Here is a 27,401-nt window from a genome sequence, read left to right as displayed (position 1 = left end):
CACTATATAATTTCCCTAAATCCAGAAGCCAATTCAAGAGGTCTCGTGCGCAGTGGTGGAGGCAGTGGGGGGACTGGCGGATGTCCTGCCACTGCCAATCTTTTAATAAACTCAATTATATTGGAGATAAAATGGCTATGAATCAAATATCTAGCCCATCGTTTGTTACTAATTGTCATCCCCTCCTAACTATATATATATATATATATATATATATATATATATATATATATATATATATATATATATATATATATATATATATATATATATATATATATATATATAAATTTGCGTAGGGTGTTTGTGAGACTTTTTAATGTTCATTTGCTTTCACCATGAGCAAATCATTTTCATATCTATTTTGCTGAATATTACATTTTACATCCTTTACCTTTGCAACAACTTATAATTCATATCATATACTTAGGTTTTATTAAAAAACAATGAATGCAATAGTATATAAGAGATAATCAAAATTGAGCCCTACGTAATAACACCACCTCCATCACATTTATATTTATTTTAATTACTGATTTATAGTCTATCAATTCATCAAATTTTGTTCAGTCTCTCCTAATTATTTAACAACTTTTGATTGTCGAAGCCCCCCTTATCTTAAATTCTTGCATCCGCCCCTGCCCGTGCGACCGCACCACTCGCATACCCCCTGGACGACCATTGGACGCACAGCTGATCTAGATGTCGATATTCCACAACGACAATCTTAAGAACCGTTTTGATTGTGGTCATCTTCACAACTTATGAGAAAATTTCATTCTGATTAGTTCTCACCTTCCGTTGGAACCTTTTCCACCAATATGGTCTTGTATATCTTCCTTCCATCAATCTCATCTCATCTTTGACCCTAAATACCTGTTTGTTCTAAAGTGTCCTTTTCCTTGTTGGTAACGATGACCAAGCTTGTTCTTGTTAATTGAGTTCAACTTATCATCAAGTAATTTGGTGATAGAGAATATTTGATTGGAGGTCTACTTTCTCGAGTGGGTCTTTGGGGAGTTCCCGAAGCTGCGGTTTCAACGGGACCCATAATTAGTTCCCATAACGTCAATAAGGTCAAAAAGAGAATCAAACTCTCAAGCTCAACAACCAATAACAACCTCTATCTCGTCAAACCAAATAAATATTTTTTCCACCTTGTTCTTTGGTCGAAAGTTCTTTTCTTTTGACAAATTTGATTCCGTAGGTTGTTCCCATACAAGAATATTCATCAATCATGGAAGAAAGATGAACAAATTTCACACAACAAACCACAAAACTAAAAGCCGTAAAAAGCATAATAAAAACATCCTTTCGTGTTTAGCTCTCCCTAGATCTTCACAAAAAAGAAGAGAAAACCGATACAAAATACATCAATTTAGACTAATTTCTTTATGATTCTAGTTATCACTAGTGTTCACATCTAATTTCCATAGAGAACAAAACGAAACAGGTTGACCTTTCCACCATAACCCCACACATTTATCACTCTCATCAGTTCTCAATTCCCAGTTATTATCATACTTCCTCAACAAAGCTCGAGCTCCATCCATAACATCTTCCCTGAAAACATCTCCTACAAACCCTACACCTCTCATCCTCTCTCCCCACTTCTCTTTTCTTTCATTCATTTCACAAACGTTAATCAACGCCTTTGAAGCCTCTCCTTCCATCAGCTTTCTTTCTTCCGTTTCTCTCCCTTTAAACGCCACACTTGTTGAATCCAAAAAACTCCATAAGTAATCAACCCTCTTCGCGAATCCTGTCTCGAAGTTGCTGCAACTTTTGCAACTGCAATCCATGTTGTTGTCGCTTAAAATCACTCCTTTAGGCTCCAAATTTCGAATCTGTTTCAAAAACTCTGTTCTGTTATCTGGATTGTTATGGTTTACATTGTGAAGTCTAAATTGGGTGCAGACGATTAGGGTTTCATCTGGGGATGATTTGATGATGTTGGCATTTAGATTTTGTAGAGGGCAATTGTCGATTCGGTTGATGTGTAGGTTAATTTTGTATTCGTTCGCGAAACGGAGAATGTTTGAGATGAAATTGTAACCAGGTGGGCTGTTTGCAAAGGGAATTTGATGGTCATCGGACGTTGGGGGTAACACCGTGAGGCGTACCAATGGCGGCGGCCCACCTGGCCGGCGACTCAAAGCTTCTAGCAACGTCGGCCATTGAACGCCATGAGAGACTCCGATATCAAGAATATGGAGGTTACCGGAGCCATGGTCACACTCCGATAAGACCTGAAGTATGGAGTTATTCGCGATGTTATTCGGTATTGTGAACCAGGGATTGATATCGTTGAAATTAATCAGAGATAGCTGAAAGAATCTCGGTTTCGATGTGGAGAAATTGACAGGCGGCACCGCCACCTTAACAGGGCGGTTGTTGGCGGAAGAGAGATGGTGGGTTAAGGCTTGAAGTCCATGAGCCGCCAGTCTGTAGTTAGCATCTCCAGTCAGCGACGCTAGTTCACGGAGGACGAACAGGAGGTGCCGGACACGTGTCACGTTTCCGGCGGTGATCGCAGCGGCACAGGGGTTAAGCAACTGCTCCGCCCACCTCCCGTCTTTATTCTTAACATTACCACCATCTTTCGTCGTTTTCCCGTTCCCCCTCTTGTTTACCGGCTTCTTAACTTGCACGGTAGTCCTCAATTCCTCCGGCGCTTTCCGTTTCTTGGATAAATCAGACCTCAACTGGTTTTCTTGATCGGAAACAATGGCGGGTGTCGCCGTTGTTTTAGTACTAGTGTCAGAGTTTGAAGTAAGAATGCTACTACTTGTGGGCCCGGGCCCACTAAAGAGTTCTTGCTCAAGTTCTTGAACAGGTACCCACCAAGCATCGTCAATGAGATTGTTGGAATCATATGGGTCATCCAAGAACGATGGAAGATACGATATTGAATCTTCTAACCAATCTGATATATGATCAGAGCTTGAATTTGGGTCTGGTTCACCAAACGACATCGTTTCTTGATTAGGGTTTATGTTGGGAGGAAAATAAGGTAAGAATAAAGTGTCTTGCTTGATCATTTTGATCTGATTTCTCAAACAAGAAAGAACAAGAAAGGTGATATTGTGTGTAATTCGAGGAGGTTTAGTATAAATAATTTAGAGGGTTGGTGTTATATGGGAAGTAGATAGTGAAAGGCATAATCAAGATGAGGTGGATGTGCTGTTTTTTGGACGATATGATGTTTTATTGTTTATACTATAAAGGTTATTTATGATTATTTGTGAAAAAAATGGATAAACATATGGTTATGTTGTGTGTTATTGGTTGATTTGGGATCTAGAGAACAAAATAAGAAAGTTGAGAGAAATTGTTTGGGATGATTTGATTGGTTTATATGGGTTTGAGTATGTAAAGGAGACGGCAGTTTGTTTTGTTGTAGGATTAATTAATAATTAATAATTTAAGTTGGTTTAGTTCTTCTTATGTTTTTAATGGTTTCCCCGACCACCTAACCATTTCTTTTTAATAAAAATGGTATCGACTTTGTCGTATTCTATAGAATATTTGAAAGTTCAAACTACTATTATAGGAAATTTGTCATATGGTGTCTTTTATTCAAAGGATTTATGCAAGATTCCACATAAAATTTATCTTTAGAGTAGAAGTGGTCAAAACGATATGGGCCCGGCCCAGCCCACGGCATTTTACATTTAAAAAATGTCCGACCAGTTATACCATTTTTCAAAATGTACACCGTTAAAAAAACTCGGTTAAAAAAGTTGTATTATGTAATCATATCTAAAAATTCCAAAAAAAAAAGGCTAGGACCATATTAGTGGTATATTAGTCATTTTAAAGGTCCGGTTACATAAGTTATGAAGCTTTTGTAGCGCATTTAAAGCCCATAACCAATTACAAGAGGCCTAAATACTAGAGATAAGATTACAAAAGGAACCAACAACAAATACTTATTGCGGGCATAAAGATATATTCAATGCCGGACAACATGTTATCTAATCTTCTTTCATTCACTGATGGTGCACGTTATATGATGCAAAACTACTTGGACGTCGTGTCGTATGTAAATAATTTGGATATCTTGATTTCTTCATAACCTTTACATGTAATCCAAAATGACCTAAAGTTAAAAGGTTTATTCACAACACTTGACATCATCCAGAAGATAGACTTGATAACTTATGTACGTTATTTAAGATAAAGTTTGATACTTTTATTAAAGATATAAGAGAAAATGAAATTTTCGGCATGTTCAAGCAGGTTTTTAAAGTTGTAGTTTAATACACACATTTATTATATATATATATATATATATATATATATATATATATATATATATATATATATATATATATATATATATATATATAGAGAGAGAGAGAGAGACATTTTTTATTCTTTACTAAATATATTTCATCAAATACAAATCATATGTTATTTCTAAAATTAATTTGTAGTGGTCTATACGACTGAATTTCAAAAAAGAGGTTTGTTTCACAGTCATATTTGTCTTCTTATGCATGCTGACTCCAAGCGATCTACTGTTGAATATATCGATCCGATTATTTCTGCTGAGATTCCAAATGAAGATCCAAAATTGTATTCACATGTAAGCGAATTCATGATTCATGATCCCCGTGGAGCTGAAAATATGAATTTCTGCATGGTTGACAAAAAAATGTTTGAAAATTTTTCCAAAGCAATTTTGTAATCATTCTTAAGTTGATGCCAACGATTATCCCTTATATATGAGAAGAAACAATGGATATTTTGTTGAAAAATCTGGTCTCAAGTTAGATACAAAAGAAATGTTGTTCCATATAACAAATATCTATTGAAAACATATCAAGCACACATTAATATTGAATGGTGCAATCAGGGATCTTCCATAAAGTATCTATTCAAATAGATAAACAAGGGTCCATATAGAGCTACAGTTGTTGTCGTACAAGGCAACAATGATTCTGATTACGACAATGTTGTAAATGAAATAAAAGATTATTATGATTATATATATATATATATATATATATATATATATATATATATATATATATATATATATATATATATATAACTGCGTATGAAGCATCATGACGAATATTTGGATATGATTGCTCATTACTGGCATCCTTTTGTGATTAGACTACATTTTCATCTATATGATCAACAAGTCATATATGCTACAAACGATGATATTGATAATATTCTTTAAGCAACCGTCTTATACAACATATCGATTTTAAAGAAAGAGTTTGATCATCTGTTTTTTGCATTAACAAACGAGCGACACAATATTTTTTCTTGATCTCGTGACTATAGTCAAGGATAAGAAAGGAGGTATGTTCTTTGTTTATGGAGGTGGTGGAATGGGTAAAACCATGCTTTGAAAGACAATATCGACAACAATTAGATGTAATGGTGAGATAGTTTTAAATGTTGCTTCAAGTGGTATTGTTTCGTTACTATTGACTGGAGGAAGGACAACACACTCTCGGTTTATAATTCCTTTGAATATTACTGAGGATTTTGTTTTGTAGGATACCACCTAATAGTGAACTCGGTAGATTAATAAGAAAAACCTCATTGATTATTTGGGTTGAAGCACATATGGTCCACAAGGATGCATTTGAAGCTTTAGATCGAACTCTAAAAGATGTATTAAGGTTTGACAATTCTAGCAACTCAAATATTCTATTTGGAGGGAAACTGATTGTTTTTTGGAGGAGACTTCAGACAAATTCAACCAGTTGTTTCATGAGGTAGCTGACAAAACATCATTAACGCTTCTTTAAGTTCTTCATATATATGACAACAATGCAAAGTCCATAGATTAACTATAAACATGAGGCTAACTGTTGGAAGGGATCTATCTGATATTCGAAAAAAAAGGATTTTGCAAACTGGCTTTTAGAAATAGGAGAATGAAAAGTTGCTGGTTCGAACAATGGTGAAGCGGCTATTGATGTTCCAGATGATGTTCTCAATAATGATCATATAGGTTTATTAATCGAGTTTGTATATCCTTTGATTTTGGAAAACTTCAACGTTACATGTTATTTTCAAGAAAGGCCAATACTTTCTCCAAAAAATGAAGTTGTCCAACAAATAAATGATCGTTTGTTATCATTATTTCCAGAAGACAAAGTAAAATATTTAAGTTCATATAGTATCTACCAATCCGAGTTTGTTCATGATCAATTTAAGGTCAATTTATACTCCCCAAATGTTTTAAATGGTCTTAAAGTATCAGGTTTTCCAAATCATAAGTTAATTTTAAAAGTTGGTGTTCTATTTATGTTACTAAGAAACAATGTTTAGAAAAATGGCTTATGTAACGACATTAGAATACAAGTCAAATCTTTGGGCAAACGCGTTATTGAGACAACTATCATATCTGGAACTAATATTGGAAACTGAACTTTTATTCCAAGAATATCTTTAAGTCCTGCAAAAAATCTCATTTAAATTTCAAAGAAGACAAATTCCATTAGTTGTATGTTTTACAATGACAATTAATAAGAGTCAAAGGTAGTCGTTATCGAAGGTTGGTATGTATCTCAAAGATCCTGCTTTTTCACATGGACAGTTGTATGTTGCATTATCTAGAGTTTAAAGTAGAGAAGAATTGAAATTGTTAATTTTAGATAAGGATGATAGACTTACAAGCAAAACTTCTAATATTGTGTATAAGGAAGTTTTTAGAAATTTATTAACGATTTGTAATTTTTAATTTCGAATTATTGTGTTTTTTATTTATTTCTATTACATTTCTGTTAAATTTAATTTTTCGGATATCAATGTCACTTCTATTATTGATTATGTTTTTCTTTAAACTCTATTCAAATTTATATCGTATAACTAGGTGAATACTCATGTGTTGCGTAGATACAATAATATATTTGAAATCTTTATAAATATATGTTTTTCAAATATAATAATGACGTTGTTGTTAACTCTTATATAATAAATCTTATAATAAGTTGGTATAAACATTGTTTGTTTTGAATTATATGATAATGCAAACATATTTTAAATTTTGTAATCTCAATTGTTTTAATTGTCTCTACTTGCAGGTTACTCATTAATAAAATTAAATATAATATTTAGTTTAATGATATTTATAGTTGTTGTTATGATTAATTAAATTTAAAACATTTATTTTCTTAAGATTTTAATTTCTATCATTGTAATTATTTAAAGAGTAAATTACACAAATGGTCCCTATGGTTTAGGGTAATTTATGCGTTTGGTCCATAACTTATTTTTTAACTCGGAAGGTCCATATTGTTTATTTTTGTTACGCGTTTGGTCCCTGTCTTACCTAAAAATACTATTTTTTCCTTTATTTTTTAATTTATTTAAATAAACACACCCCCACCCCCCCCCCCCCACCCCCCCCACCCATCTTCTCTTACCTATCCCATTATTTTCCCTATTGAAATAATAGTTTTTTTAGATAAGACAGAGACAAAACACGTAACAAAAACAAATAGTAGGGACCAAGTGCGTAGCAAAAACAAAAAATATGGACCTTCCGAGTTAAAAAAATAAGTTAGGGACCAAACCGATGTGTTTTATACAAACAATCCTATGGGTGCATGTAACCCTAGATTCAGATCTATGTTTTCACTATTAGTCATACAACATTATGAACACAAAAAGAAACCTAGCATGCTTCTAGTATTTTCGAAAATCACATAAAAGAATAGAATATATACGTCTTGTTGTTATGTAGTAATTACAACTTGTTTCTTGAATCTCTTTATCTTTGAAAGCAAGTACCACAAGTATAGTACCTCTAATGGCTCACAAACACCAAGAGAAAATGGAAGAGGCAAGATAGAGAGAGGGGAGAGGAAAAATTCAGCTCTAGGAATTCTAGGGATCAAAGTGGCCGAATTTCCCAAGCTAAAGGGTCCTTTATATAGGTGTAGGAGTTAAGGTTTCAGTCATTATCCTTATCTGGTTACTTAGCCACCAAGCAGCCCATAAGCTAATTCCAGAATCCCTATATGGACGAATTCTTAAGGCCTTGTCCTTTAGAATTTGTCCACCCTATCATCTAGGGCTTCCTTTCCCAACTTTGTAACTATCACATAATTACAGTTCAGTCCCCCTAGTTCAATTAACTTCTTTTGATCACAAAATTAATTCTTAATTAATTCTTGACCAATGTTAATTAAACAAATATGATTTCTCTTTTAAAATATCATTCTTATAATATATTAACAAACCATAATAACCTCTTTCTCTATTATTCCTCCAGTCAAGTTGCTTTGGTGAAGGCAACCCAAAAGGACCATGCACAACCGGGTCAAGTACTTACCAAATATGGTTACGGGCTTAGACACTAATCCAACAGTCTCACACTTGGATAAGTCTAGTAACTATAAATGCAAGTACAATCTGATTAGAAATCGTAACTCTCCAAGACGTTGTCGAACTCTGATCTTATCAGTAACCTGTCCTTTAGATAAGGGATCATATAATGCTCTGTTCTAGATATCGTGTGGACAATCACATGGAACATACTCATACTCATTGCCCACCAATTTGTTTCTCGATCTCAGATTCGTTTGACATAGAAGTTAATTAAACACATCAATTGAGTCATGACCGGGCCCGACACATAATTAAAACCAAATCATCGAGGGGCCTGATATCGCTTTTACCCTCTTAGGATAAAAGGAACAGATAAACTTCAAATTATATGCATTTACTATTCACTAATCAAATCATACACAACAATGTGTTTCATAACATCAAGTTACTGATGCGTTTTTCGCATTATCAACGCACAACTAATCAGCAAACAATAAATCATATATCTAGGTTTTAAGACCATATGATATTATCGTCTTGCGATCACTCGTGATAAATTCCATGAAGTGATTCCAGCAAGTGTGGGTTTATTTCAATGCTCAAATCTTATTCGTAAGCACTCATGAACGTTGTAGCAAACTATTGCTATGTCTAATACACTTTAAACAATCTACACACCAATTCATGACAGTCTTCATTCATACCTACTTCCAACATATGAACAACTGTGGACTGTTTGAATAATTTATTATTCAGGAAGTCAAAACATGCAAAATGAAACAATAGGTAAATAATTAACATAAGACAGTAACTTTACTAATAAATAATACTCATTTATTTAATCATCGAATGTCAATTACATTTATCTATTACACGTTTCCAAACTATCTATTCTAAACTAATATTGTCCTTCAGCCCAATGCTCCTTGCGTGCTGCAAGTGCTTAACCCTACTCAGGCCCTTCGTAATCGGGTCTGCTGGGTTATCCTCTGACGATACCCTCTCCACTACGAGGAGTCCTTCTTCTACCCGATGTCGAATAAAATGATATTTTATGTCGATATGTTGAGATCTACCATGATCCCTTGGTTCCTTGGTCAAGGAATCCACTCCTTCGTTATCACATAAAATTTCTATGGGCTCTTGTATGGCTGGCACAACTCGAAGGTCTTTAATGAAGTTCTTCAACCATATTGCCTCGTTTGACGCTTCGCTCGTTGCAATGTACTCTGATTCAAACTTTGAATCGGATACGGTCTCTTGCTTGGAACTTTTCGAAGTCACTGCTCCTCCATTAAGAGTAAAGACCCAGCCCGACTGCGAATGGTAGTTGTCCCTATCGGCTTGAAAACCAGAGTCACTGTACCCTCGCACCTTTAAGTCATCACTCCCACTGAGGACTAAAACCATTCCTTGGTCCTCCGAAGGTACTTAAGAATATTCTTGACTGCGGTCCAATGTGCTTTGCCAGGGTTCCCTTGATATCTGCTGACCATGCTCAAAGCGAAGGCCACATCAAGGCGAGTATAAGTCATATCATACATGATCGAGCCAACTGGTGAAGCGTAAGGTACTCAGCTCATCTCTGCTATCTCGACTTCGGTACTCGGAATTTGAGTCTTACTCAACTTGGCATTACTTTGGATTGGTAACCCCCCTTTCTTGGAATTCTCCATACTAAATCGTTTTAGTACCTTGTCCAAGTAAGTATTCTGACTAAGTCGTTTTAGTCTTTTACTCCTGTTTCTCACTATCCTTATTCCCAAGATATAGGCAGCCTCTCCGAGGTCCTTCATAGCGAATCACTTACCAAGCCAGGACTTAACTTCCTGTAGTGTCGGGACGTCGTTTCCTATGAGTAGTATGTCATTGACATATAATACGAGGAAGCTTACTATACTCCCACTGGCTTTGACATATACACATGATTCATCCTCGCTTCACACAAAACCAAACTCTTTGACTTTCTCATCGAAACAAAGATTTCATCTGCGAGATGCTTGCTTAAGTCCATAAATGGACTTCTAAATCTTACACACTCTATTGGGATGCTTCGCATTGACAAAACCCTCTGGCTTAGCCATGTAAACATCCTCAGCCAACTTCCCATTAAGGAAAGGGGTTTTGATATCCATTTTCCATATTTCATAATCATGAAATGCAGCAATGGCCATCATCACCCTAATAGACTTTATCTTCGCAACTGGTGAGAAGGTCTCATCTTAGTCAACTCCGGGAGTTTGAGTAAAGCCCTTCGCAACCAATCGCGCCTTATAAGTGTGCACATTCCCATCCATGTCAGTCTTTTTCTTGAAGATCCATTTGCACCCGACCATCTTACGACCAGGTACTTGATCAACCAAGCTCCAAACTTGGTTATCGTACATGGACTGAATCTCGCTGTCCATCGCCTCTTTCCACTTTGCAGACTCTGGGCCTGCCATGGCTTCCTTATAGCTGTTAGGTTCATCCAAATTTATTAGTGTACTATCACTAATATACGCATCACCCTCGCTCGTTATATGAAAACCATACAACACGGGTGGAACACTAACTCTACCGGAACTTTTAAGAGGTAATGATTCGTCAATCGGTTCAACCGAAGTTTCCTCCTCCGGTTGGGTGCCAGCGTTAAAGGTTCCTTGATCGCTCGATTCTTGAAGGTCTTCAAGATCGATTTGCCTCCCACTGTCCCCTTGGCTTATGAGTTCTCTTTCTCGGAAAACTCATCTCCTCGCAACGAAGACAACATTGTCACTCGATCTATAGAAGAGATATCCACAGGACTTCTGCGGGTAACCCATGAAAATACATTGCTCACTTCGAGGCTTGAACTTGTCGTGAGTCTCTCATCTTACGAAAGCCTCGCAACCCCAAACCTTGATATATTCTAATGAGGGAGCCTTCCCTATCCACATCTCGTGAGGTGTTTTGGCAACCTTCTTCATAGGGACTAAGTTAAGGATATGGGCGGCAGTCTCTAAGGCATACCCCCAGAATGAGATATGTAGTGAAGCATGACTCATCATGGAATGAACCATGTCTAGCAAAGTTCGATTACGCCTCTCAGCTACACCATTCAACTGCGGTGTCCTAGGTGGCGTGAATTTCAAAATTATTCCACATTCCTTGAGGTAGTCGTGGAATTCAAGACTTAGGTACTCTCCCCCTAGATCGGATCGAAGCATCTTGATTTTCCTACCCAACTGATTCTCCACTTCTTGTTTAAACTCTTTGAACTTTTCAAAGGTTTCTGACTTGTGCTTGTGTAACAACGTAAATGTTCAAAATAATTTTTCATTTTTAAAACATTCATTCATTCATAAAATAATGTCAAACACATTATATCAAATGTTATTGTCACAAAACATCTCCCCAGAATCTCTACAAAAACTCCAAAGCGTGTGTGTACGAATCATGCCAGTGCCTTCCCGCGCTCATCACTAGTACCTGAAACACATAACACAACAACTGTAAGCATAAATGCTTAGTGAGTTCCCCCAAAATACCACATACAGCACATACGCCACTCGATGCTATAATACGACCCTCCGGTCGATGTGTCTCAGCAGGACCCTCCAATCCCGTAGCTCGTTGGACCCTCTGGTCCGGTAATAGCTCGTTGGACCCTCCGGTCCGGTCTATATCATCATACAACATACGAATATCACATAGCACATAATCTCATACATAACACATAAGACCCTCTGGTCATCGTATAGTACCACTCTAGATAACGTATAGTGAGAAGACTCACCTCGATGTCTCGGTAAATATTTGACTCGGAAGAAGTGTGATCTAGCCTCCGCCTAATCACATAAAGTAATACACTCATAAATACAACTGTACTCAACCCTAAAAGTCAACAAGGTCAACAGTCAACTTTGACCCGACTCGTCGAGTGCACTAGGGCGACTCGGCGACTCTACACATGTCCACTGACTCTCTTAGACCCTCTCCTGACACGTCGAGTACTCCCCTTGACTCGACGAGTTCCACCTGGCAAGAATCGTGGGGCCACCCCGACTCAACTCGCCGAGTCTCAAGAACAACTCGATGAGTTCCAACTTGAACTCAGACCCCTGACTCTCCCTGACTCACCGAGTCATTTCCCCCAACTCGACAAGTCCACTCACTGAGTGATTAACGGGCAACCTTCATACTACTCGCCGAGTCTGTTCTTTGGACTCGGCGAGTTCATGCCATGCACAAACTCAAAACAACTTCTGAGGTCAGATCTGTTCCATACAATCATAGATCTGGCCTCCCCAAGCATGATAATCACGTAAAATTCGGACCTTGACACACATATAACATCCAAATGGTCCAAAATGATGATTTAGCCCTAAAAATGACTTTCCAAGCTCATGGCTCCCAAAATGACTCATAAAGCTCCAAGGGTTAAGGTCTCTGGACCTCTTTGGGTCCAGATCCAGAACACAAACTCGAGAAGAGACCAAATACTCCTCTTAATCATTCTCTAAAATGGTTAGAAAACCCTAACACTAAGAATCAACACCAAAACTGAAGAAGGTCCGAGATAATACCTCAATACAATCTCTATGAGCTCAAAAACCACCAAGATCGCACCTCCCTCAGCCTCCTCTTGCCTTGAACATTTCCTTCTTGCAAAAGCACCCATAAAAGTTCAAGATTGGCCTCTCCTTCCTCACAAAAGCTCTAGATCTCTTTAGGGTTTCTCTCTGGGGGTTGGTGGCCGCAAATGACGGCCATAAGGCCCTTTAAATAGGTCTCAAACCCCAGAAATTAGGGTTTCATTAAACAGCATGGACTCATCGAGTCCACTCATGAACTCGCTGAGTCCAGTTGTGAACTCGCGTACAAATCTGCGACCATACTCGGCGAGTCTAGACACCAACTCGCCGAGTCTCCCCCCAACACCCAAAAATAAAGAACAAAACATCATACCTGGGAATCCTGATGTTACAGCTTGATTAAGTAGACATACCCATATCTGCTATAATTGTCGGTGAAAGTCACATAGAAGCGGTTCGCATCCCTTGTGGTGGATCTAAAGGGCCCACACACATCAGTGTGTATGAGATCCAATAAACCCTCACCCCTCTCACAAGTGCCAGTGAAGGGTCTATTGGTCATCTTTCCAAGTAAACAAGACTCGCACACGTCATCGTTCCTAAGGTCGAATGACTCCAACGCTCCATCCCTTTAGAGTTAGGTTATACGTCTCTTGTTGACATGTCCAAGACGACAATGCCACAAGCATGATTTATCCATACTATTGTAAGAATCGACACACAACACATCATTTCCTAAGTTATCTACAACCATTATTTACAAATTAGAAGAGGGATGACGTAATCTAACATGCAAATAATTTGAAGGTAAGTGAATGACGATTCACTAATTCTCCACCATGAAAAACAAAAGAGAGATTAAGTTTTAAATGTATTAAAAACTCATAGATTCTTTTTGAGATTCATTGAACTTTTCAATGGCATGTTTAAATCTTGATATGCCCCTCTAGTTTGTGACTGAGATGCCGAGGATCACAAAGCGGGTGTGAATAACCATGCAAATGTACATGGTACCCTCATTATTACAGTCACCAATTAGATGTGCCGGTTAGCCACACATGCTCCATCGAACTATGACAAACAATGAGTCACCCTTTGCCACCTTTGCTTAGAGCCCAATTAGTGTGCAGGTTAACCACACATGCTCCACTAACATCTTAGCAAGGGTACAAAGTGTAATTTCATGGAATTGCATCAATTCACTTTTGCCTAAAGTAACTAAGATTGGGAATTGTTTGGAAAATGTTTAGTTACTTTTATAATTCATTATACTTTTAATTATTGACCAATGTTAATTAAAAAAATATGATTTCTCTTTTAATATATCATTCTTATAATATATTAACAAACCATAATAACCTCTTTCTCTATTATTCCTCCAGTCAAGTTGCTTTGGTGAAGGCAACCTAAAAGGACCATGCACAACTGGGTCAAGTACTTACCAAATATGGTTACGAGCTTATACACTAATCCAACACAAACGTACAAATTACCCCAAACCATATGGACCATTCGTGTAATTTACTCTTATTTAAAACATCAAACATTGTTTTTGTTTTTAAAGGTAACAATATAATTTTTGTATATAATGTTATTTGTAACTATTGTTGTTGTAAATTATTTAAAATAACGTATTTGGAAACTGTTAATTATTTTAATTTTGTTTAAAAAATTCAACTTTTTTCAAATTTATTTGATGAATAATGTTAATTTCTTTAATTGTAATTACTTAAAACAATAAAAATTGTTTTTGTTTTAAAGATAACATTATAATTTTTATATAATATTACTTTTAACTATTTATTTTAAGTGGTTTTTAAGTTACTTATTTGAAAATTCTTAATGTTTATAAAAAATCGTTTCATGTTTTTTTTTTGTTAATTTAGGATTACAATTTATGTTAAACAATATGATTTATAACTTTTAACTATTTATAACTCGATTATTTTTCAAGTTAAACTAAAACTTTGATTTAATTTAACCGTTTAACATTATATTGAGATTTATAATTTAACTATTTTGCATAAAATCATAAATTATATAAAAGTTGTGACTTTAAAATTACAATTGATCACATACGACAATATATTTAAACTAATAAGTTAACTATAATATATTAAAAAGTTAAAGTTATGATTTTATAAATAGAAGTAAAATACGATATTTTAATATTGTAGTTTAGTAAATTTATGATTAGAATTTAGTTTTTATATTAATTTAACATTATTAACCAATTTATAATAATTATTAGAAAAAAATGAAAAGTCATGAAAATTTTCAAAGACATATGATACAAGTAAAAATGTCTCTTTTTAAATATATGTATTAGATCGTATCTAAAAATTTCCAGCTAGGATCATATAGTTAGTGGCTATAAAGGCCCGGTTACATAAGTTACGAAGTTTTTGTCCGAGTGCATTTAAGGCCTATAACCAATTACAAGAGGCCTAAATATGAAATCTTGTTTTTAATGGGTTTTATGCATAAGAACAATCCTATGTGCTCATACAAACCCTAATGTTTGGATCTAGGTTTCTCTATTGTACATGCTCTGAACCCAAGACTAATAAACTTAGATGTAACATATTATAAACTGAATTAGGGTTTATAGAATTACCTTTGATTGTTATATAGCAATAACAATCAATTCCTTGCTTGGATTGGCTTCAAAAGCTTAGTGCCTCAAGTGCTGCACCTCTAATGGAGTCACAAACACCTTATGCAACTTGGATGAAGAGGAGAAGAAAGGAGGCTGCCCAAAAACGACTAGAAACCCTAGAGAATCAGTTCTCCACGTTTTTGGAGCCAAAGGGGTCCTTTATATACTTGTGTGGGCTGCTAGGGTTTCAGTCAAAACCTTAATGGACAACTTAAACTCTAAGCAGCCCACGGAACCTTCTGGATAAGGCCATGGACGAAAATATGATGGGCTCCCATCATAATTTCGTTCACCCCTTGTTCCTTTAGCATTCCTTAGCCCAATAACTCAATTATCCAATAATTGCAGTCCAGTCCCCTAAATTTAATTAATCTCTTTTAGCCAAAAAATTAATTATCAATTAATTCTTGACTAATATTAATTAAACAATATGAATTCTCCTTTAATATATTATTCTCATAATATATCAATAAATCATATTTAAACCTTTCTCTCCTTAAATCATCCTACATATTGCTATGGTGAAGGCAACCCAAAAGGACCATGCTCATAATCGGGTCAAGTACATACCAAAATAGTAATGGACTTAGACACTAATCCAACAGTTTTGGCCTTGGATTGGTTAGAGGCCCGATTATTTTTGTAGATATTTACTCACCAAATGGTTTTTAGTCCAATGATATCTGATGTTATTTTCTTTCCTTGAGATCTAAGATTCATGTCTACTGTGAACATAAATATAATAATTTAGAAGTTTCTCATTTAAAAAAACCTACTCATACTCAAAAAGAGGTTAAGGTAAGGTTTAATCGGGCTCGTTTTTAGACCCAATAAATACGAAATGGAGTAGGTTACATGTTTGATCCAGAAGGTTTGACTATAACAACTTTAGTTTAAATTTGACGTTTGTTGCAAGTTTGATCTTTGATCCAAACTAAATTAGTACACTTGGTCCCTCTTTCTATTATGTTTTCTAATTAGGATCCCCTTACACGCAAGTCACACGAGGTATTTTTATCATTTTGTTCCCCATCTTTTTCATGGGCTTTTTTTTTGCCATAAAATTTGTCATGTCTCTTATGAACCTATGGCTGCCCCAAGCTATGGATGGAAAAAATAAATAAATAAACATAAACAAACATTGTTGATGCCTAAAATATACATCATCTTATCGCTCTCAGATTAGTCTCCTCCTATCCTAGCCTCTTCCGTCTTAACAACTCAATCTCATCCTATTCTAACCTATTCCTTCTTAAGAACATACAAAAACCACATACCCAAGATTACATTAAACAATCTTCTAAATTTCCTAGGGGTGTCAATTGTTGACACGACACGAAACGAAATTAGGACGAAATTGAAATTCAAATTCGTGTTCGTGTCGTGTTCGTGTTAAGTGTAAAAAACACGATGTCATGTCGTGTCGTGTTCGTGTTTAAAATTTTACATGATTTAATATTTATTTGTTATGTTTTTCGTGTTTGTCGTATTTTTCGTGTTATGTATGATTAAATATTAATTAAAGAAACTAATTTTTTTATTATATTATCTTTGTCGTGTCGTGTCGTAATTGTCGTTTTTTAATCGTTTCGTTTTCATGTTGGTTAAAATAAACACGACATCGTGTCGTGTCGTGTTCGTGTTACATAAAACATTGTCGTGTCGTGTCGTGTCGTGTCAGACAAAAACACGACACGATGATCCGATTTGTCACCCCTAAAATTTCTTTAACCACCATTCATCAGAAATTATAATTAACAATTTAACATGGTAACATAATATTTTTTTTTCAATTATGTAAAAGAAAACCCATTTTCCATTTATCTTGAAACTACTCTCCAACCCACAGTCGCAATTTGCACACCCACCATCGATGATAATCACCTTCAATTTACTATATCATTCATGCAAAACTTATTATTATTATTATTATCAACCCACATCCCATGAAAAATCTCAATGACCACATATCTACATTAGAATGAGCATTAAGTTGATAATAGTTACAAGTTTGTAGTAACCTCATAAAGAAGGTGTGTAATTGATAGTATATAAAATGTACTTGAAAATCATTTAAATGATGCCAAAAGTTTTGATAACCGCATCAATATAGACTTAAAATAAAAATCTAGTTTTATATATATAAATCCTAACCAACTAAACCGACTATCTACACTAGAAAGTAGAACTTATCAATATAACAATATAGTTTAGATAAGTAACGGTCTCGAACACATATCAAACAAAAATGTACTAATATATCAATATCTTCTTATTAATCAATCTCAAAAGAAAGAATATAAAGAGAAATAAATGTCACTCAAAAGCACTAAATAAAACTAACAAAACTAACCACAAGTATCAACCATAATAATCATGACTAACTCCATAGGTAACATAATATGAAGATAATATGAAGATAATATGAAGGTACTTGTATTTGTATTCAATACATCCTAGTTCAATTAATTAAATATCCTTGAAATGATATTGGTAATTGATGTTGATATATATATATATATATATATATATATATATATATATATATATATATATATATATACACACACGTTATTTAAGTACATTTTAGCTTTATTTTGGTTAATCACAAAGATCTTTGATGCTTAATTAGTATAAAATCTATTTTGTATCTAAAGAAGGACATTCTCAAGGAAAATGACTAAAAATGGACAAAGTTCGAAACTTAGAGGTTGAAACCTACGTAAAGAGGAAAAGAAAAGAAGAATTGTGCATAAAGAAAATTCCACGACATGAAAGTTTCCGGTCCACGACGTGGCAACATAGAAGCTTCCCGATGAATCTACAAAGACTTGAAGCTCACACGTATAAACTGTATCATACGACGTGGATGTTTGTTTTCCACGGCGTGGCGACCCATTTAAGGCATATATATATATATATATATATATATATATATATATATATATATATATATATATATATATATATATATATATATATATATATATATAGCGGGGTGTGTGAAAATAGAAATTGTATAAAAATTGAAGAACAGGGGAGGGGGGGGGGGGGGGGAGTCAAATTTTATAGTTTTAGGCGTAATATATAACTTTTTTAATAGTTGTGGACGAATTATTAAAAAAAATAGTTAATACTTTCTATATATAAGCTCTGCCTCTGATATATATATATATATATATATATATATATATATATATATATATATATATATATATATATATATATATATATATATATATATATATTTCGACTTTTAGGTCGAATTTTAGGAGAGTGTTGCTGCTACCTGCGATTAATACTTTTTGAGAAACCATTAAAAGGCAAGGAGTCAATTGGAGATCAAGTATTCAAAGAGATCTACACAAAGAACACAAGAAATCATTCGGTTTGCTAGTTTAAATCATGTATGTTCTAGTTTACTTTGTTTTTTTTTATTGTGTTTCTAAGTTAGTTAAGGAATAAATACCCTAACTTTCGTTTAGCATAGATGAACCGTAACATTCATTACTCAGGTAATTTACATTTGTGACACTAGAAATAAGATTTTATTGCATTTTGGTCCATGGCTTCTTTAATTGTGGGACACGTTCTTTTTTAAGTACGTTGGGCGTGCACTCAGGTACGCTAGGTGTATGTGACAAAAACCCAAACCCTAATTGTTAGGGTTAGAGCCATATTTAAGTATCATTAACTCTGAATACATCTTCCCCTTATCAGCCTCTATTGCCCACTTCGTCCCTAACCTCCAGATGGTATAAAGTTTTGAACTTGTTTATTATCTCATTAGATCTTGTTAGATATGGAGTTTTGTGCTTTTTAGTCCCATATTCTTCGTCTAAGTGAGTATGGACTACTCTAGACCAAATGAGTTGTCCTTTTGGACATTTTAGAGTGTCTAGAGTTATAAAACGGGATCTTGATCGTTGACATCTCTCCATGCATGATTTTTGGTGGCTTAGAACATTGTGATAAGTTAGTGTTTTGGTGTTGGGTACTTAATAGCTATGCAAGATCATAAAGTTGGAAACTTTATGATTTAGAATGTTATTTAGGACTAGATCTGGCCTTTGGAGAAAGGAATTAAGAGAAAAAGCACTTAATAGGAAGATTTCTATCTGGTGGAGTACGCGCGTACTCCTTTGGAATCCTATTTCTGGAAGGGTGAGTACCCCATGCGTACATGTTGAGTACGTTGGGCGTACTCAGTCTGAAGTTGACTTCCTTGACTTCTGACCTTTGAATTTGACCTAGGGTTACTTTAGGTAGTAGTTTGAGACTAGGTCATTGTTTGTTGTATAGGTGACCTGTAGAGACAGCAGTCGGAGCTGTGATCTGTTCATTTATCTTTTTAAACTATGATGTGAGTTTTCCTCACTGTACTTGTGAGGCAAAGGCACCAAGGCCGGCCTACTGGATTTCTTATCTTGGTATATTAGATTGTTGATATGCTGAGTATGTGCTAGAGTAGTATATCTGCATGATTACTTGTGTTGCTGAGAATGTGTTAGATTGGTAGATCTATATGATTACCTATATTGTTGGTTATTGAATGTTATTATATATGTTGACATTTTATGGTTTGTTGGGTTAAGGCATCCTGCTTTGTGCTGAAGTCCAAGACATCCGGGGAGGTCCAGAGAGACTGAAGGCCTGCGAGGCGGTCCAGTGAAGCCGAAGGCTCGGAGAGCAGTCCAGATAGGTTGTAGGCCCTACGAGGCGGTCCAGTCAGGCTAAAGGCTCATATATGTATAATTATCTATTTTGGTTGTGTGTGGTACTTTTGGGGAACTCACTAAGTTTTGACTTATAGTTTAAGTTTTACGTTTCAGGTACTTCAGATGATCGTGGGAAAGCAAAGGTGTGATCGTGAACATCCTTCTGGTTTTATGATATTGGATTTTGGACAATCTGATTTGTGATTATTATTTTCAAAAAAATGTTTTGTAAACAACTATGGTTTTTTGATTTGGTTTTAAAAATGAAAACCGTACCTTGATTTTTAGGATGTCACAAGTTGGTATCTAAGCCCTGGTTTGAGCAAATTGGATAAGCATTCGTGTGAATCCAGACTCAAACTAAGGATCTGTAATAGTTTTCAAAATTATTTTTAACGGTAACCAAAGAAGGATGAGATATGTACGATCAGTTGAATCAAGAAAGTGTGCCCCAAGATACCCACACTGTTATTTGTTATGATGTTATGATAGAACTACATGCTAGTGGTGGGCTATGAATCTTCAGGAATTTCATGATAGAATTTCCTGATGTATGATGCCTAATAGCCTAGGAGGACTTCTTGTATGCTAGATGAAATTGACATCGTTTACGTAGTTGCTTAGTGTGTGCATCATACTTATACATAACTAAGATTACATAGCCTAAGAATGGTTGGTTTACTGATATAGACATATTTAGTTATAAAATTCATGCATTATCTTAATGCTTTTTGTCTCAAATATTGAACAAAAGGTACTTAATTAGTTTAAAATTTCATTTTCAGCAACAAAGACATGCTCGGAGGGAAAAAGAAGCTGATTTGGAAATTAGAAGCTTGGATTTTGGATTTTGAAGAAAGAAGATGGAATTGAAGAAAAACACTGTGTGTTTATCCTAAAACACGACGTGTTGGTATGGAGTCAACAGTCGGACTTGTGATCAATTTAACTATCTTTTATGACTATGAGTTGAGTTTTCCTCACTGTACTTGTGGTTCGAAGATTCCAAGGCCGGCCCACTAGATTTCATATCATGATATATTGGATTGTTGTTATGTTGAGTATTTTCTAGATCAGTAGATCTGCATGATTACTTGTGTTGTTGAGTATGTGTTAGATTGGTAGATTTGTATGGTTACCTATATTGTAGGTTATTGATTATTACATAAATATGTCAACATTATGGTTTGTTCGGTTGAGGTGGTCTTAATTTATGCTGAAGGCCAAGACACCCGAGGCAGTCCGGATAGACTGAAGGCCTACAAGGTGGTCCAGTTAGGATAAAGGCCTGGAGAGTGGTCCAGATAGGCTGTAGGCCCTACGAGGCGGTCCATTCAGGCTGAAGGCTCATAAATGCATGTTATTATCTGTTTTGGTTGTTAGTGATACTTTGGGGGAACTCACTAAGCTTTGGCTTACGGTTTAGGTTTTATGTTTTAAGTACTTTAGATGATCGTGGGAAAGCAAATCCATGATCGTGAACATCCTTCTGGTTTATGATATTGGATTTTGGGACACTCTGATTTGTGATTATTACTTTTGGGAACGATGTTTGGTAAACAACGATGGCTTTTATTTGGTTTTAAAAATGAAAATTTTACCTTGATTTTTTGGATGTTGCATGAACCTACTATTATGAGTTCATTTAAACATTTATGGATTACTTTAGTGTGGTTTTAACGTGTGTTTGATAGATCATTATCCTAGTATATTAAAATTCTAACCTTTATTGTTTTTCCTTTAATTTTTGTATAGTTAGATGATCAATTTTATTACATGAACTAGTTATCTAGTTTTTTATTAACATTGAATTGCTAGATCTAGTGATTGCACAAATCCTAGGGTTAGGTGGCAAAATTTATATAACGTCCCAAGGATATCAAAAATATTTTTGAATTTAAAATTCACCAATTAAACCTTTTTAAAAACCATTGAGTGACATTTGATTGATTTTGAAATATCCTGATCTTTGAGGTATGAATACTTATCAATTTTTGGATTTGAGACTGGTCACGACGAGAGGATAGCCCTCTCACGTAGTGACATGGATGTAGTATGCAAGTGCATCATTAAAGGTGTCACGAATTGAAACTATAGGTGTCACGATGTGAGACTTAATGAAACCCTCAGTTTGGATTTTGGACATATTTAAGGGAAGTGAGGGGCTCGGGTATCCCTCGATCTCAACCCCCATCACCTCCAATCCAGAGAGAGAAACCCTTATTCTTCCACTCTATTTTGGAGATTACTTTGGTGTTTTTGGTAGTTTGAAGAGAAGAAGCATGTGTTTTAGTTGTGCATTTAGCAAGGGAACTTCATCCTCATTATATTGTGCTAGGTTTAGACCTTTGTAAGTGTCAAAGCTCCAACCTTTATTGTTGGTTATGGCTAGATCTTTGTTTTGTCCCATTTTATCCATGATTAAGCAAGCTTGAAGGAAAAGAAACCATAAAGTTGGCAACTTTATGGGTTTTCAGGGTCCCTAGAGTGATATAATGTTTAGATCTTATGAATGGTTGAGTCTCGAATCTTTGCATGAAAGCTTTAGTGACCTTTCTTACACTTTTGACCCAAAACGAGATCTTGACATGTAGTGGACATACATGTCCGTAAAGCATCGATCTTTAATTTGATTTTGTTGGAATGCATGAGTGAAAATATTAGGCCTGAATGTATTAAGATACCCACTGTTCGAAGCTCATGACGTGACGAATTGGGGGTCACGTCGTGAAAAAGGAAATTCCTAATTATTTTGGATTTATGTTGTCACAATATGAGGGGTTAATCCTCACGATGTGACATTGATCTGTATCGTTTGGGTGAGAGCTGAGCAGAGTCGACTGTGACTGAGTTAAGAACTAAGGGGAATCGGTTCTAATAATGTGACCATAAGCTGGTCACATTGTAAGGGTCAACTAAAGGAAGGATTGACCATTGAATTTGACCGTCTAATTTTGACTTGTTGACTTTTCGTCAACTAAGAGGATCAAGGACCTTGAAGGGCAAAATGGTCTTTTGTCTAAAGTAGTATTTCCTTAGTCTTTAGACTTGATGAGTTGAGGGATTTATCCTAATTTCTAATTAGGGTTTGGTTTGGATATATTTAGTAGGAGAGACTTTAGCACCAACAGCCTAAGTGTGAGATTTGTTCATTAACTGATTGAGGTGAGTCTCTTAAATATACTCATGGGTAAAAGTCACCAATGTTGACCCACTGGATTATGTTTGTAGGATGATAATTATCTTTATGACACTTGTTAATATGACTGTATATGTTTGTTGTCTTTATGACTCTTGCGAATGTTATTGTATGCTTAGATGTAGGTGGTGAAATACACCAAATACCATTTGAAAGAAACTGAAGGAGTTGAAATAGACTCAAGTGTGAAATAGAACTAGTACCGGTTGAAAGATATCGAAGGAGTTAAAATAGACTCAAGGGTGAAATAGACCTAGTACCGGATGAAAGATACCGATGGAGTTGAAATAGACTCAGGAGTGAAATAAACCCAATTTAGTTTCTGGTTGTTATGTATGTTTTGTAAGGGTATTTTAGGGGGAAACACACTAAAATTTATGCTTACAGTTTTATGTTTATGGTTTAAGGTACTTCTGGTTCGAAAGATAAGGGCCTGACATGATCGTACTGCATCGACTAGTATTCCGCATTTCATGATATGATTTGTACTTTAATGACTATTTTATATATTATCACATTTTGATGGATTTTTGAATGAATAAATGTTGGTTTTGATAGTTTTAAAATTAAATTTGTACATAGCATTTTTGGGACGTTACAAGTTAGTATCAAAGCCTTGGTTTGAGGGATTCGAGCACACTCTCGGGTGTGTCTGAACTCAAACTGAGGAATTAGTAATCTTTTTAAAAGAAAATATATTTTCTAAATATATTATTATAAATAAAGGGGTACAATGCGTGCAATCAGTCGAGATCAAGTAAGTATTTACCAAATACCCTTACGTGTTTATAGTTTCAGTATATGTATACGTGTATAGCATGCTAGATTAGGACTAAGGATTTGCTCATAACTTAATGGTAGGATGCTAGGAGAGATGCCTTTGTTTGTCAGTTGTATGGGATTTTAGAACTGCATGCTAGTATAGATTTCTGATGATTAGATAGATTGGTATGATTAAGTAGTGCACCGGTTTAGAACTCAATGCTCGAATGTTGCTTGCTTTGTACTTCTAGGGACTCCATTGCTGCTAGCTAATTATTTAGTGAATACGTTAAATTGCATGTTATAGGGATTAGATAATTTTTGAAGGTTAGGTTCAACCCTATTGTGCAACTTTTTTTTGAGTCCAATCGTTGTAGGGTGGGACCTAGCAGGTGAAAACTATTTGGTGTTGGTAACATGTAATTGTATTCATGATGTAGTTATAGAGGTATTAAAGGGAGTCTCTTTTGTAACTGATGTTATAGAGTGGTGGGAAAGGAACCCTACGAAAGCCTAGGAGATGTATTAGCGTGTTGGGTGCTCTATAGTCCGAGTTAAATGATTGATAGTAGGGAAGTGACTTGCAGGATTTGAGGCGGTCCTTGAGGAAGGTATAGATAGGCGTGGAAGCTAGTATTAGGTCTGTACTACTAAAAGCACAAGATTTATACCCGAGATTAGGAAGGTCTAGATGATTCCAATAAAATTCAGGGTGTGAACCTCTTCGTGAATGTAACTGGTTGTTTATGTATTATGTTTCAGCATTGTGATGATACAAGGTAGAGCAGGAGGTTCATGATCTGGATATGGTTCAGGCACTAACACCAAACCAATTGACGAGGGACTATGCGAGTTCATCGCATCTGAGATTACAAGAGGTATCCTTGATGCGACCCCAATGATGTTTAGGATGATCAGGGAGGGTATCATTGAGTTAATGGACGAGCGCTTTCAGGCTTTCATTTCCAAGTTGGCTGTCGGGCAATATGGAGCCCGAACACTCTCCTTCAAGGATTTCATGGGATGTGGGGCGTCCGAGTTTCTCAGGGTGAAAGACCCCATTGCCTCCAGGAGGTGGATAACAGACATAGAGAGCGACCTCGAGGGGTCAAAGGTGAGGTTTGTTGCAGGCTGCCTAAGGGAGCGAGACCGATATTTGTGGAAGGAGGTTGGATACGCTCTAGGATCACCAACTATTGAGGCCATGACCAGGCCAAACTTTGTGACCCGGTTTTGAGCAGATTTTGTACTTGTTGTCCACATGAAACAGCTGGTGAGGGAGTTCCAGGACCTGCACCAGACTACCGAGACTGTAGCAGGGATCACCACCAAGTTTCTAAAGAGAGCTTTATTGGTAACCCATAATGCTGCAGAAGAGGAGATGAAGAAGGCTCAATACCACAACATGCTAAGAGCGGATATCAGAGAGTTTTCTAGGTTTTCATCATGGCGGAAATTAGAGGAAATGATATCTAGAGCTTGCGAACAGGAGATCGATTTGGAGCAACTTGGAAAGAGGAAGGTAGAGCAGTAACAAACGGTCGGGGGTTCAGACAAGAAACCCAAGATTTTTGATTCTAGATCAAAGGGGACAGTAGGGTTGGGGCCGCTGTGGCATGTGCGGCAGATGTACGATAGGATTTTCAGGGCTGGTGGTTCGAGCTGCTATAAATGTGGCAAGATAGGGCACTACAACAGGGATTACAGTGCCACCAGTATTACTACCCATGCTTCGATTCTAATCTCCTTTCATTGCAATTAGATAGGCCATAAGAAGGCCGATTGTCCAAGTTCGACAGTAGGAGCGGTTGCAGCACCCGCTCCGGCAATACTGAGGATCACCGATGGTCGGGAGGGCAAGACGGTGGCCCCTGTGGTGAAGAGCAAGGCTTCTCAGCTGATAGTCAAGTAGGTGCGTGCGACTCCTGACGTGGTTACAAGTATGTTTTCCATCTATTTATCCACTTTCATTATTTTCTATTCTTATGTTTCATGTTGTAATGTTTAGGGACGTTCTCAGTGAAGGGATTGCCTGCTTTGGTTCTTTTTTATTCAAGCGCTAATCGATCATTTGTATCTCTTGCACTCAAAAAGAGATTTGGTGATGCTCCTAGGAGCTTGATTATCTGTTGGAGGTAGATATCCCTAATGATCGTTCAGTGAGACTAACAAGGGTTAATCAAGTTTGTACTCTTGAGCTGTTTCGAGAGGGACACCCTGTTGATTTGATTCCTATTCATTTGCGTGAGAGCAAGGTCATTATGGGGATGGACTCATTAAGCCCTAATAAGGCGATGGTAGATTGTGAGCACCCGTTAGTTTGTGTTTTGAATCCCAAGTAGGGAAGAGCTAGTTATTCATGGCGAGGGTGCACAACGAGGGCCATCTTGCTGTTTGGCTGTGAGGGCTAGGATATACCTTCAGAAAGGTTGTTCTGGTTTTGTGACCTACGCATTGGATACCCAAGAGGACGGAAATAGGTCGTTTGATGATGTGGCAATTACTCAAGAGTATCCCAATGTGTTCCCAGAGGATTTACCAGGAGTGCCTTCGAAAAGTCAGCTTGAGTTCCGTATAGACCTAGTTCCAGGTCCAGCTCCGATAGCCAAGGTACCTTATTGGTTAGCACCTTCATAGATGCAAGAGTTGTCTAGACGACTGTAGGAGCTGTTAGACAAGGGTTTTATCAGACCGAGTAGCTTTCCATGGGTAGCTCCGATACTATTTAGGAGGAAGAAGGATGGTTCCCACAAGATGTGAATCATTTACCAGGTGTTAAACAACCTGACGATGAAGAACCGTTACCCACTCATGAGGATCGATGATTTGTTCGATCAACTTCAGTGCGCATCTTGGTTCTCCAAGATAGATCTACAGTCAGATATCACCAGATGAGCGTCAGAGAGGAAGACATGTAGAAAACTGCTTTTAGGACTTGTTATGGTCATTATGAGTTCGGGGTGATGCCTTTCGGGCTCACCAATGCTCCAGCCGTGTTCATGGATCTCATGAACCCCATGTGTAGACCCAAGTTGGATCGGTCTGTCATTGTATTTATTGATGATATTATGGTCTATTCTAAGACCAAGGAGAAATATGAGGATCATCTGCGAGAGGTTCTAGAGACTTTGAAGAGGGAGAGTCTTTATGCCAAGTTCTCAAAGTGCGAATATTGGTTGTGCGAGGTGTAGTTTTTGGGA

General features: G+C 36.2%; 1 protein-coding gene across 1 annotated transcript; it reads right to left on the bottom strand.

Moving 5' to 3' along the window:
• Positions 1-1,257: 1,257 nt before the first annotated feature.
• LOC111921366 (protein NODULATION SIGNALING PATHWAY 1) lies at positions 1,258-3,188 on the bottom strand. The gene has a single exon (XM_023916921.3). The coding sequence runs from the start codon at positions 3,039-3,041 to the stop codon at positions 1,401-1,403; it is 1,641 nt and encodes a 546-aa protein (XP_023772689.1). The 5' UTR covers positions 3,042-3,188; the 3' UTR covers positions 1,258-1,400.
• Between the last annotated feature and the right edge of the window lie 24,213 nt (positions 3,189-27,401).

This window comes from Lactuca sativa, chromosome 4 (assembly GCF_002870075.4).
Source record: "Lactuca sativa cultivar Salinas chromosome 4, Lsat_Salinas_v11, whole genome shotgun sequence".
NCBI lineage: Eukaryota > Viridiplantae > Streptophyta > Magnoliopsida > Asterales > Asteraceae > Lactuca > Lactuca sativa.
This window is presented reverse-complemented; position numbering and strand designations above follow the sequence as displayed.

Bases quoted from the DNA above. Each gene is read 5' to 3' on its own strand.
- LOC111921366 (XM_023916921.3), bottom strand. From the start codon at position 3,041: ATGATCAAGCAAGACACTTTATTCTTACCTTATTTTCCTCCCAACATA.